At 45.4% G+C, this 14412-nt stretch overlaps 1 protein-coding gene across 1 annotated transcript in view; it reads right to left on the bottom strand.

The window, feature by feature from the left end:
* LOC129342305 (syntaxin-binding protein 1) overlaps positions 1-11226 on the bottom strand; it is a 72034-nt gene extending 60808 nt beyond the window's left edge. The window contains exon 1 of the mRNA XM_054998002.1: positions 11103-11226. Coding sequence (XP_054853977.1) covers positions 11103-11139 — 37 coding nt within the window. The 5' untranslated portion in view covers positions 11140-11226. The remainder of the gene's footprint in view (positions 1-11102) is intronic.
* Positions 11227-14412: the final 3186 nt, after the last annotated feature.

The following is a 14412-nucleotide window of genomic DNA, read 5'->3' as shown; positions in this document are numbered from 1 at the left end:
GCTTTTGACCTCGCTTTATTCATATACCTATCAGTTACCGTCCTCAGTTCAGGGTAATGGTTATTACATACAAAGCCCTTCGCAGCCTTGGTCCAACATACCTACGGGACCACCTCTCTCCCTATGTCTCTCCACAGCAGCTTCGCTCATCTGAACAGGGTCTCTTGCAGGTGCCGGCCTGCACATGGGCGAAATTAACAGCAGCCCGTGCACGGGCTTTCTCTGTGGTGGCCCCTACCCTATGGAACGGCCTCTGCCTGAGGAGGTCAGGAGAGCCCCCACCCTCCTGGCTTTCCTCAAACAATGCAAAACTGAATGATTCAAAAAGGCCTTTTTTCTCAGCTAAGAGGGTGGTATTGTAGGAAAGAGGTTCCAGATGTTTCGCTAATGAGTTAGGAACCATAGATTTCACCATTATGTTGCCTTACATATTATATGTTGCTTTAAATATGTACTCCTATATAACCTATAACAGATGGACATCCTCCATCTGTTGAGCTCCACTGTAAATGCTCTGGTGAAGTTGAAAGGGAGGTGCCTTGTGTATGCATATAGTGCATTTTATTATGCCGCTGAGTATACATGTATGTATACATATATGTATTTTAAATGTTGGGATGTTTATATATTTATAATTTTAAACTGTGTAATTGTTAGATATATTTTAAATGTATGTAAATTGTAATCCACTCTGAGCCTGCTGGTGTGGGGAGGGCAGAATATAAATCTAATAAATTAAATTAAATTAAATTTTAGGCATGTGTACCCCATACCAGCAGCCAGCATGTCTCTTCAGAAAGCTTGCAACAAGATAAATCAACAAAATATCAAATGCATACTCCTTTGGGGGAGGGGCCGTGGCTCAGTGTTTTAGCATCTGCTTAGCCTGCAGAAGGTCCCAAGTTCAATCCCGGGCATCTCCAGTTTAAAAGGATCAGACGATGTAAAAGGCCTCTACATGAGGCCCTGGAGAGCTGCTGCCAGTCTGAGTAGACAATACTGACAGTGATGGTCCAAAGGCCTGGTTCCGTATTCAGCAGCTTCACGTGTTCATGTGTGTTCTTCATAAAAACTGCTAATGCCGGACTTTTTGTAATTGAGCCATTTGGGTCTACATTCCATGCTCCTTATTTCCAGAAGATAAATACAAACATCCCATTTGCAGATGTTCCTAATTATGAAGACGTCTTCACGATTTCCTTTTCACGGGGAATCCTCTAATAATTTTGCTCTCTCTCTCCTGGAAAGAGAGCCTCCACTAACATCTTTTAATATAATTCCTCTCTTTTTTACAACTAGGCTCACAATAGTTACTTAATTAGGTCATGCCCCACTCTGAAAGGTGAACAAATTACTTTGAGAGTGGCCGATGATCCTGTTTGTCCATGATCAAAACCCTAATTATATTTCAATAAAGAATTGCAAAGGAATCAAGACAGCTCAGACCTCTAAAAAACCAGAACTATCCCATTCAAAGTGAGACAAGCAAATTTTCAAAGGGTCACCAATCATCAGTTGTTGTTCACAGCATTTTTGTCATTCTTGGTGGTTACTCTTTTATGCCACTGATGCCAAAATAAAGCTGAAACATCATTGTAAACTTAAGAAGGACAAATATGCACAAAGAAAAAGAAAAGAGGACAAATTTCAGGAGCCGTGGATGATTCTCACAAGGGATCAAAAGTCAAAATGGGAATATTCAAATGGAACAAAATTCAGCTTCATCACCAATATGAATATCATTTCTCTGGGGGGGGGGCAGAATCCTTCCAATGACCTTTGCCTTCAGCCTCTCTTAGAAAAGGAAGCCACACAGCCGCAAACGGAAGTGAGGAAAGAACAGCGGGTGAGTGCATGGAGGGGAAGGGAAACCTGCACTCTGAGGATGCGGAACATCAGGAAGCCGCAGCTGAAGGGACAGTGATGGCAAATCACATGGGTAAGGCCAATGTCTCAGAGAAGTCCCTACAATCTACACACATCTCCCTGAGGCCATCATCAAACCACAACATAAACTGCATTTCAAAACAGGATGTACACAGGGGTGTGTGTATCTATGAGCACAAAGAGGAAGCTTTGAATGGGTAATTTAGAATGCTTGAAACAAATCATCTGAACATACAGGGACCTGCCATTGGAGTTTGATTTTGCATTTGAGGTGCCATGCAACCAAGAAGTAAATCTGCATGGCAACTGCACTACTTTGTACAAGATTCATGTGGGAGCTCATGTTACTGCATGTTCATGCATGCAAAAAAGGCCTTGAATGGAGAAAGCTAGCATGCTGGGGGGAAAGGCCAGGTTAGAGCTATGACATGCTAGCTTTCTATATAGAGGAAATATTTATTTTTGGATGGAGCAGCATCAAGTGATGTGTGTCCTGATGTGCAGTCTGAAGCAGTATAGTGCAGACAGGGCTTTGCCACTTTCGCTGAGAATACTACCTAAGTGCAACTGGGCTAAAATCCTGCTGTCTAGGGTCAAACTACAAGTGACCAATGACACAGGTTGGACACTTGTCAGCTTCCCTCAAGTTTTGGACTTGGCGGAATGTTGGACAAGTGACAGTTGGAAAGTCTATTGGACAGCAGTCAGAGGGCCAAGCTGCAAGACCAGGACGCCTACATTTCCCATCAAAACTTGAGGGAAGCTGACAAGTGTCCTACCTGGGTCAGGTGTCACTTGTAGCTTGGCCCTTATAAGGCAGTGTTTCCCAACCTGGGTTCTATGGAACCCTGGGGTTCTTCAGGACATCTTCAGGGCTTAGGGTTGGCATGTCCTGCAGGACCCAAACTGGGGGATGAGGGTATTGTGGGGGGGGGGCACATGCAATGATGAGCTTTTCTCATACATGCAGAGCACAGGTGCACTCCAGAACACTTCTTTGTCACACACAGGGCAGATTTGATAAAAATCAGGCTTACCAAACTAGTGTTGGGCCCAATTTTTATCAAATCAGCAGCCCCACGGAAGGGCCTTCACTTCCTTGTTTGCCGGGAATGACATCATTCCCAGCACAAGGAAGTGCTCCAGAGTGCACAGGAGCATGCTGCAGGGCTTCCGGGCCTGTTCCCTGTAACCTCCCCCCCTACTGGCCAGGTAAGCAGTGGGGGAGTGGAGGCTGGGAGCAGGGGATCCCCCACTACCACCAGGGGAATAGGATATCTATCAGGGGTTCCATGAGAAATAATAAAGATGTTGATGATGATGATAAATGCACTTATGTACCACTCTTCTAGACAGGTTAGTGCCTCACCCAGAGCAGTGAACAAGTTAGTGTTTTTATTATCCCCACAATACTGCTGGGGAGCTGGGGCTGAGTGGAGTGGCTTACTCAAGGTTACATATTGAGCCCACGGCAGTAGTGGGATTCAAACAAGTCAAGTGCTGATTCCCAGCCAAACCACTGTGCTACAGCAGCTCACAGAATAATTTTTTTAATACCATAAAAAATTCCAAATATCTCTCAAAATATCACAGTTATCTAAACTGACATTTGCCGGTGTGTAACAGCTCTTTACAAATAAATTTCCTTTATAACTTAGCAGTAACTGAATTGTACTGAATTGTGCACTCCGCCATCAAGTTTTTCTCACCTGTAAAAGTTTTTCTGGCCTGTAAAAGTTTTCATAGGTACGGGTTCCTAAGGATCTGAAAATTAATTCAGGGGTTCTTCTATGGAAAAAAGGTTGGGAAACTGGTCTAAGAAGCATAACGCTGTGTCTTAAAGAGGCAGACAGAACTTGGCTTGAACTGGGGCTTAGCTGCTGAGCCTTGCCAGTTTGGTGTAGTGGTTAAGAGCGCGGGACTCTAATCTGGAGAGCCGAGTTTGATTCCCCACTCCTCCACTTGAAGCCAGCTGGGTGACCTTGGGCTAGTCACAGCTCTCTCAGAGCTCTCTCAGCCCCACCCACCTCACAGGGTGTTTTGTTGTGGGGATAATAATGGCATACTTTGTAAACTGCTCTGAGTGGACATTAAGTTGTCCTGAAGGGGGGTATATAAATTGAATGTTGTTGTTATCGCTGAAAAAAATAATAAGTAATAAATGCTCAGAGTACTTCTGAACATAGCTAGAACGCAAAGCCCTTACCAAAGTCACCTCCAACCATCATTTACCAAGAATTACAGGGCAGAGTTTTTAGGTGGGAGATGCGGCTTACAACAAGTTGACTTCAGAGCATGTTCAAAAATTAAACACTGGTAGAAAGTAGCTGGATATTAACCAAGGTGGTCCCCTCACTATGAAACTTGGAACTTGAAGGTATCTGCCTCCATTTCTACTACCTTGTTGTTTTAATCAGTGTCTGGGGGAGTTTTTAAATGAACATTTCATTCATGGTGAGAATGGCCACATTTTCTGAGGAGCAGAATACAGCAGCCCAAGAAATTTTACTAGCTTTGTTGCTTAAAATCAATCAAGTTTCTAGTTCTTGAGGAACTGAAAGCAAGCTTTGAAATGCATTAATAGCTCTTAGTGGAATCTCCAGAAACCAACTGAGAAAGACTTCGAGAAAACAGAGGAAGGAAACATCAGCATTAAACTTAATGGCACCGCTGGATCAGATCAAGGTAAAGGTGCAAGCACCAAGTCATTACTGACCCATGGGGCGACGTCGCATCACGATGTTTTCTTGGCAGACTTTTGTTACAGGGTGGTTTGCCATTGCCTTCCCCAGTCATCTACACTTTACCCCCAGGAAACTGGGTACTCATTTTACCAACCTTGGAAGGATGGAAGGCTGAGTCAACCTTGAGCCTGCTACCTGAACCTGGCTTCCGCCAGAATCGAACTCAGGCCATGGGCAGAGCTTGGGCTACAGTACTGCAGCGTACCACTCTGCGCCATGGATGAGACCAATGGTTCATCAAATCCAGCATCCAGTGTTCCACAATGGTTATCTCAATCCCCGCTGAAGGCCTAAAGCCAAGATATGAAGGCCAAGGCCTCCCCCCCCATCACTGCCCCTCCCCCCCATCACTGCCCCTACAGATGCTGACATTAAGAAGTACAATGCCTCTGAACCTGGTTCTATTTAGACATCACAAGTAATAGCTGATGACTCCTTCCTTCATTAATTAATCTAACTCCATTTTTAAACCATAAATACTAGAGGCCATTGCTACTTCCTGTAGCAGTAAGTTCCATATGATAATTTGGTTGTGTACTCCACAACGTGATTTTAAAAAGGCAGTGTTTCTCCTTGATAACAGGATTTTTTTTTTCGTAATGTGAAAAATTCATAGTTCAGAACAAATGGTAGATCACATTTTCAACATGTGCATCTTTCAATCAACTCAGGACAACTTATTCTGTCCTTATAATAACAGTGCAGAGCCCCGTGGCGCAGAGTGGTAAGCTACAGTACTGCAGTCCAAACTCTGCTCATGACCTGAGTTCGATCCCGGTGGAAGCTGGGTTCAGGTAGCCGGCTCAAGGTTGACTCAGCCTTCCATCCTTCGAAGGTCGGTAAAATGAGTACCCAGTTTCCTGGGGGTAAAGTGTAGATGACTGGGGAAGGCAACGGCAAACCACCCCGAAACAAAAAGTCTGCCAAGAAAATGTCGTGATGCGACATCCCCCCATGGTTGAGAGAGAGAAAGAGAGCCACTGGCCAAAGTTTCACAAATGAATGGGGAATTGAACCCAACCAATCCAAGCCATTACACCACACATATATACCCTCTCAGCTGGGCACACCAAATCAGAAACCACAGTGCAAGAACCTACACAACAAAAGTTTGCCTAAAAATTGCCCTGAGGCAGTTATGCAATAGATTTCCCCGATTGTATTGCATGCCTAGCCTGGCCGTTACTGCTGTGCCATCCTGCTCTGGAATGCCACCATGGTCATGATGAACTCTGAGGTCTGTTTTGAGAGCGTCCAGCTGGCACGGGATCTCAACTCAGATCTCTAACAGAGACATCTTTGCAAACCAGAGGGACACTGGGACTGATACATCAGTACCGAGGGCGAGGCTTTGCATGAGAAAGCCCTGGTAGCTTAGTTGCATCCCTCCTTTGACCAATCAGATGAAAATTTGAAAAGGATGTTCTATACACATCAGCCTCAGAGGAGAGAATCAAGGGCAAGGAGGTTGTAGCGGAAGGGCTCTCATCCTCAGATAAAGGCTCCTGTTCTAGTAACAATATGCTCAGCTAAGCCAGGGTTTTCCACAATTCGGTATGAAAGATAGAATGCCCCTGAGCATACACAGAAGAAAACTGTTGGCTTAGGCAACTGAAACAAGTGAAATACATCTTTCTAAAAAAATAAATGATCCAACTTTCCATCAGAAAGTCTTCGGCCTCCATTCTGAATCCAGGTCTTTCCTGTCCAACCCTCATGTACTGAGTGAAGCCAGGATGTCAAATTATGATGGTCATAGATCCAGAGGAGTTAGCTGTGGTAGTCTGTAGTTGCAAAATAGTAAAGAGTCCAGTAGCACCTTTAAGACTAACCAACTTTATCGCAGCATAAGCTTTTGAGAACCACAGCTCTGACGGAGAGAGCTGTGGTTTTCGAAAGCTTATGATGCAATAAAGTTGGTTAATCTTAAAGGTACTACTGGACTCTTTACTAAATTATGACGAGGGATTCGAACCCAGGTCTATCTATTTTGCTATGAAGCTCAAGCCAGCCCTTCACTCTGCTGCCATCTCCTAGCCTAACCATTTTAACAGGGTTGTTGTGAGGATAAAATGGTGGGGAGGCCACATACACCACCCAAGTGGGGTAAAAATCAAATATATTGCGAGATGATTTAAAGCAAATGAATGAAGGGGAGAGACTCCAAGATCTAAACAGGTGCAACAATTATTACAAGACTCAACTCATAACACTTGTTTTTTTAAAAATTATTTCATGTACCCATGATGAAGAGTTAATCATTCAAAATATGCTAGAATCCCTAGAATAAAGAATTTGTCTCCTGGCACCTGCTATAAATTTTCATTTCTTGCTTCCTTTCATTGCCTCTATGGGGTATTTTGTCACTTCAAGGCAAAATAGCATAAAAATTAAGATCCAGTAGCCTACAAATCTGGCTAGACCCAGCATTAAATAGTTTTTTTCCTAAATACAAAGTTTCTAAGGACAGCAGTATAAATTACATATTGTGTACATAGACACACAGCAACATATATCTGGGCAGAAGCCTCCAAACTCAAATCAACAGAGAAAAAGACAACAAGTCTACAACTTTACTACCTTGAATGCATCCTTTGCAATGATACAACAAAACACACAAACACACACATTGCTACACTGGTAATAATAAAACCAGAAAGCTGGAAAGGGCCAAGGGCCATGTCACTCGTATTCCCCCGCCCAAGGCACCTCTATCTGCCAGACCCCAACTCAAGTTGACCTAGTTAACTGGGCAGAGACATCGTGCCTCAGAATACCAGTTGCTGGTGTGTATCTGATGGCCCTATGGCATACTAATAGGGTTGCCAGCTCCCAGATAGTGGCTGGAGATCTCCCGGAATTACAACTGGTCTCCAGGCCACAGAGATCAGTTCACCTGGAGAAAATGGCTATTTTGGGGGGTGGACTCTATGGAATTATGCCATGCCGAGGTTCTTTCCCTCCCTAAACCCCACTTTCTCCAGGTTTCTTCAGGTTTCACACACACACACACACACACACACACACACAGAGATCTCCAGGAATTTCCCAACTTGGAGCTGGCAACCCTATATACTAAGCAGTAACATTGTTACTGGCATACTAAATAGTAACATCATTTCATAATTTTTAACCCGCCTTTCCACTCTCAGGTGGGTTACAATGCAGTATATAATATTTCTGTGTGTTTTTAAAAAACAATCAGTCTAAACACAAACAGAAAACCCTTAGCTAATGTAGCATCCACAGCAAGAAAAAAAGCAGAAAATCATGTTCCTAACCAAATATAGTAGAACACATAGTAGAAGACTGGGTGCTAGACCAATATTTCCGTCACACAATGAAAGTCCCACCACAAAGAAGACCCAATCAGCAATTAATATCTCCTAAACTCCAATGCCAGGAGCAGGGGCTCAGGTGACAATATCAATGAATGGGCAGATTAATCCAGGGATCAGAAAAATGGCCTGCAGTTACCATTTGTTCTCATCCCACCCCACCTTAAAAAAAATGCTATTGAGAAATAAAATGCAGTCGATTAGAAAACTCCAGAGAACAGATCTTCATGTTTGGTCCTCTACCAGCCGGCATACCTGAGGGGTTGTCTCTCCCCGTACGTGCCCCGGAGAGCGCTTCGTTCAGCGGGAAAGAACTTACTAGTGATCCCTAGCCCTAGGGAGGCTCGTTTGGCCTCGACCAGGGCCAGGGCCTTTTTGGTCCTGGCCCCAACATGGTAGAACTCTCTGTCTGAAGACACCTGGGTCTGCCAAGATCTTGTATCATTACGTCGAGCCTGCAAAACGGAGATGTTCCGCCAGGCATATGGTTGAGGCCAGCGTCAGGACCATCATCCAGCCTCCCACCGGTCTCCAGTATTCGACTACAGCTCGCCTGCCTGTCCTTCTCCTCTTTGTATGCGGGGGTAGGGGGGAGGCAGGAATGTGTAGCTGACCATCTGAGGTTTTCGGGTATTTAGTATTTTAATTGCTGGATTTTATTGTAAAATTTGCTATGCAAATGTATTTAATGAGTGTTGTACCCTGTCCTGAGCCCGCTTGTGGGGAGGACAGGTTAAACACCGAATAAACGAAACGAAACATAGTCTTTTAGGAGTAAACAACCAAGCCTCATCTCTGTTTTCCTTTCATTGTAGAGATTTATAATGGAGACTGAACTACTACAGCAATCCCACTTTTCCCCCATTAAGGTACAGAATGTCCAGGCACAAATGCACACAATATGCTGATGCGTCAAAGACAGCAGCCATATATAACCCCATGTGCTGCTGGCTTCATGGTCACGATCACCCATTTGTTTCCAAGGCATCTCTCTTTTGCAAGCTCTAATGAGGAGCATTTCTGAGAGAAGAGAAAGGGCAACACTCTTCCCAGTTCCTTCCCCGCATCCCAGATTCCTCAAATATAAATACTACAGCATAAAAGCAGGGGAGATTCTGTCCTGCCTTGAAGGGGAGGGATTATTTTGCTCGTCCTCCTTGTAACACCTGACTACCATGCAATCTGCAATCCTAAACAGAGTTTCTCCAGTCTAAGCTCATTGAAATCAATGGGCTTAGACTGGAGTAACTCTTCTTAGGACTGCGCTGTTCAAAGCTGGAAGAAAGAACAAACAGAATATGGTGTAGCGATCTGGATTAGCTCTCTGGGCAGGTGATGTCCTGGAACAAAAGAGGCCATAAATATAAGAGGATCATTCTTCCCACCCACCCCTGTCACAAGTCACATCACGACACTCTTCCAAGCTCTAACCACAACTGCAGGGCTGAGCCAGAACTGAAAACACAGGAGATGCTAATTCCTGGTTGCTGAAATCCTCCCATACCGTTACATTTAAATCTGTTTCCATCTATATTTTGCTCTTATTTCTAGAGCAAAGCAAAACAAATAGTATTAACCAGACGTTTAAAGAAAAAACCCCTCAGGAGTATTTTGTTTACATCTACCTATTAAATAGGATTTAGCAGAACTGGTTTAAGGGGGGGCATAGAAAAACCACAGTAAGCAAACCTCCATTAAAAGTAATGACCACTTTAGCCAGTATTCCTTCCTTCCCCCACCCCTATTTATATGCAGATCCATCATAAACAGGGAGGATGCAACTCCATCGTCTAAATGAAAGGATTCTGCACTCTTATTTTCTCACCTGACCAGTATAAACTTATAATCTAGCTATATTTTTTTATTTTTAAGATTCCCTAAACAATAAAACCATCCCGTATAGTAGCAAACAAGCCCTCCCTGCCATAGATTATTCCCTGAACATTTTTAACACACAGTGATCACACACGCCCCCAAAAGAAGCAAAACACTGCTATATTTTCCTCCAGAACCGTGTGCAAAGCCTCCCCCCACCTCCCAGTCAATCAGAGTAATCGTATGAAGAAAACTAGAGCTTCCACTTGAAAGAAGCCTTTCTTGAAATGTCTGTTATTTTCAATTCTAGTCCATTTCACTGCCGACTTCGCATTGGCATTTCCCTCACCCCCAATTTGGGCTGTGCACTGCTTGCTTTATGGGAGGAATAAAAGAAAGGAAAGACAGGAGATATTATTAAGAGGCGGGCGGGGAGGGGGAGGAAAATAACGACCAGAATCCTTTGCACTGACACTGCAGGATTTGGAATAGATCTTCTCCAGAGCGTGTGCATTGGGGAGGGGGAGAAATTGTAGCGTGGATTTCTGCAAGCGGCATCAAAACGAACCGACAATGAGATTGTGATGATTTCTCAGCCTGAGCTGAGAGCAAAACATTCTGTATTTCAGGGTGCCAGGTATAGGCTTCATGTTGGAATATGTTTACTAACTCATAAATCCCACCCTCGCCATTCTCTTTCCACCAGCACCTTTTACATCCATACAAGTATACAATTTCACGTCTTCCAATGTAAACAGGAAAATATACTGTAATCGTGTCTCTCCTCTCTCCCCCTAAAAGATCAGGCAAAGATCCAGAACTGGGGGACGACAAGGACAAAACAAGGCTGCCCCCTCTCGCGCCTTAGCTCCTCCTCTACCCAGCATACTGCAGAAAAATGCCAACAGCAGCCACCCTCCGTCTACCCTCCCCCCCCAACCCACCAGGGGGTTGCATGGATTTCCTCTTTGGCTATCCTAGAGCTCCGGTAGGCTCTCCGCTGCCCCCAACGAGGCGTTGATGATTTCTGTCCATATTCAGATTTATCCATCATTCTCTCTGCTCTGCCCACCCCCCTTTTCCAACCCATTAACCGAGCTGATCGTTAACAACGTTGCCATGCAATGCTTCGCAGCTCTGGGGTTTTCATGTTCGCTTTCCATAGCAGAAGCGGCTCTCGGGGAGCACACAAGCAGCGACAGACAATCCTCGGCGCGATCCAGGCACCCATCGCTGCAATCGCAACGGAGCGACCCTACACATCTTTTTTTGCCAAACCGCCATTAAATCAGGGGAAAATAAAAGGGTCGAGTCTTACTTTCCCCCACGACAGCCTTCAGCCCGGCGGGGGCCATGGCGCCCCGGCTGCTCCTCTGCGGGGCGGGAGTCCCCTTCCTGCTGCCGCTGCTTCTGCTTGCTCAGATCCCCGCAGCTGCGCTCCGGCTCGGCTCTCAGCTGACTGCAAAGGGCGGGCAGCAGAAAGGGATGCGGAGGGAAGAGGAGGAGAAGCCCCGGGCAGGGCGTGGCCGGATTGTGATGCTGATGCTGATGCTGATGCGGGAGGCTGGTGGTGCCGAGGCGACGTCACGGCGCGGCGGGCCAATCAGCGAGCCGCCTGCTCAGCATCCCTGCCTGGCCTCTGGCTCTGCCCATCGGCCGGCGCCGTTAATGGGAGGAGCTGCCGGCGCGGAAAAAGGGAAGGGAAGAGGGCGAGCGCCGCCAGCCCTCTGCGGGACAGATCGGCGGCCCCGCCGCGCCGGAAAAAGAAGAAACCGGGCGTAAACAACTTTAATGTGATCGTGCAGCCGTTTGCACCGGTCTGTTCTTTTTCGTCGCAGCTGTCTTACATACGTCCGCTAGACATTTAAAATATAAACTTAAAAAAAAAAGAATGGAGATAAAAGGAAAGCGTGTGGGGCTGCAGCTTTAAATTATTTTTTAGAAACTTTAAATCGATGGCTTTAAGGAAAGGTTAGACAGATTCCTACAGAATAGGCCTAAGGTCCGTCAAAGGCTAAAAAATCATTATCAGCAGGGCTTTTTTTCTGGGAAAAGAGTAAGTTTTATTCATGCACCCGTTTAATTAACTTAATTATTATTTATTATCTTGTTTACTTACAAAGTGTATATCCCATTACTCAGCCCAATTGAGGCCAACAAGATGACTAACAATGAAAAAGAAGAACATTATAAAATACATAATAAAACCAATCATAATCAAAAGTAAAATGCATACTTAAAAACACAGAGCCTTAAAACATTGGGCAAGAAAGAGGGGTCACTGAGGGCACACCCAGGGAAACAAAAAAGTCACCTGTTGGTAAAAGACAGTGATGGAAGGGGACATATATCCTTGGGGAGGGGCTTCCATAATTTTAGAGCTGTGATTGAGAAGACCCTCCTTCAAGTTCTCACTCACCTCACCTCAGCAGGCAAGGGCAGTATTTTCATCAGACAATGAAAATACTGTTGCATATGTGGTCCCTTAAGGTATAACGGTCCCAAACTTTATAGGACTTTAAAAGTCAGCACCAGCTTCTTGAACTGGGTCTGGAAAAGAAATTGGGATCCAATGGAGACAGGCCAAGGCTGGAGTGATATGCCCCCAACAACCCACTCCAGTCAACATCCTGGCTGCAGCATCCTGAACCGAATGAAGTTTCAAATGGCAGGCCCATGTAGAGCACATTGCAGTAATCTATATGCTACCAGGGCATGCATCACAGTGGCCAGATCTTTTCTGCCCAGGAAAGGCTGCAACTGGCTCACTAGGTGAAGTTGGTAAAAGGCGCTCCTGGCCACAGGTGCCATCTGCTTATCCAGCAATAGGCCCAGGTCCTGCAATACCCCCAAGCTCCAATTCTGCTCCTTCAGGGTGAGTGCAACCCCTTCCAGAACCAGAAACAAATCCCAGGTCAGTGTTACTGCTCACCAGTAGTACTTCCATCTTGCCAGCATTAAGTTTCAGTTTATTAGTTCGCATCCACCCCAAAACTGCCTCCAGGCAGTGGTCCAGTCTCTATAGCTTCCCTAGGATTCATTGGAAGTACAAGATAGAGGGGAATGTCATCTGCCTTTTGGTGACAGCCCAAATCTGCAGATGACCTTACCCAGCAGATTCATGTAAATGTTAAAGAACATAGGGGACAAAATAGAACCCTGCAGCATTTCATAAACCAAAGGCCAAGAAGCCAAGCAGTATTCCACTCCCCGCCCCCCAAGCACCCCCCGAATCCTATCTTTCAGGCAGGACTGAAACTTCCGCAAAATGATGCCTCCCAGCCTCACCTCCGAAAGGCAGTCCAGAAGGACACCATGATAAATAATATCAAGAGCTGTTGAAGGTGGCCAGGAGCTCAGATAGGCAGGGACATGGCTTTGGGAGGGGGGGAGGGATTGTCAGCTAATGGCATTATGTCATTTCTAGGGAAAATAGTGATGTCACTCCACTCTAGGAATCACCAGAAACTCTGGCTATTTTTTAAATTTTCCCCTACCAGAAGCAGTGGTGGGCAATAGGAGCTGGGGGTGACTGATTTCCCACTCCCAGTGGGTGTATGGCATCCCTAGCGAGAGGTCCAAGGGAATCAGTAGGGTCGCCCTCCCCCTTTTCATCTTGTGCAAATTATCCACCAGGACAACCAAGTGTTTCAATCCCATGTTCTTGCCTGAAGCCATACTGGAAAGGATCTAAATAGTTCACTTCATCCGGGAAATCCTGTCCAGTCAACCACAAATTCAATTGCCTTGCTCAAGAATGGCATCTTTGAGACTGGTAGATAATTATTCAAGTCTCCTGGGTCCAGGGTAGGTTTCTTTAGTAGCTGATGTACCACATCCTATTTCAAGGCTGGGGCAACCACCTCTCCTCTCAAGGAGGCATTAACTACCTCTCGTACACAGTTGGCTGGCCAGCCCCCACCCCACTCCTACAGATTTAAGCCCAGGAAGGGCTAGGGTCATATGAACAGGTAGTAGACTTCTAACATCTGAATCTTATGCATAAATTACCAATCCTAGGATTGATCAGTTATAATTTCTTTAATCAAGTGACAGCCTGAAAACCTATAATAAACAAATACACAAATAAATACCTATGGTAAGATATAAACAGACATGGTGGAGGCTGCAAATGTCTATGCATTCCAACTGTTCTTGGTCTGGCCAGTTATCGTATACATCCTTGCTTCAGGACCACAACTGCAGTGTAAATCAAGGGCAGCCAGAGAGCTGTCTCCAGCTGCCTGTAATCCTGAGAAAGAGCAGGTTTAGGCAGTGATCTATGCTACAAGAAAAGTCATGCTGTGAATCACTTGGGAGGAGTTGCCAGCCCCTCCGAATGCAGCTGCAGCTAAGGGACGCACGAATCTCTGCTTCCTCCAGGATGCTTTAGTGAGCTTGCTGCTTGAAGGCCCCTCGGATCATAAAGTAGGGAGGGAAGTGGGGATGGGGGGTGGGGGGGAAGGATATTGAATGAATGGACAGAAGGAATGTGAGAGAGCCATACAAACAAAATACGGACATGCACAGAAATGTAGATGAATAAATATAGGAACCGGAGAAGGCAATGGCAAACCACCCCATAACAGAAAGTCTGCCAAGAAAACGTCGTAATGCAACGTCCCCCC

This window comes from Eublepharis macularius, chromosome 14 (genome assembly GCF_028583425.1).
Source record: "Eublepharis macularius isolate TG4126 chromosome 14, MPM_Emac_v1.0, whole genome shotgun sequence".
NCBI lineage: Eukaryota > Metazoa > Chordata > Lepidosauria > Squamata > Eublepharidae > Eublepharis > Eublepharis macularius.
Note: the sequence above shows the minus strand (reverse complement) of the source record. Positions and strands in the feature narration are given on the sequence as shown.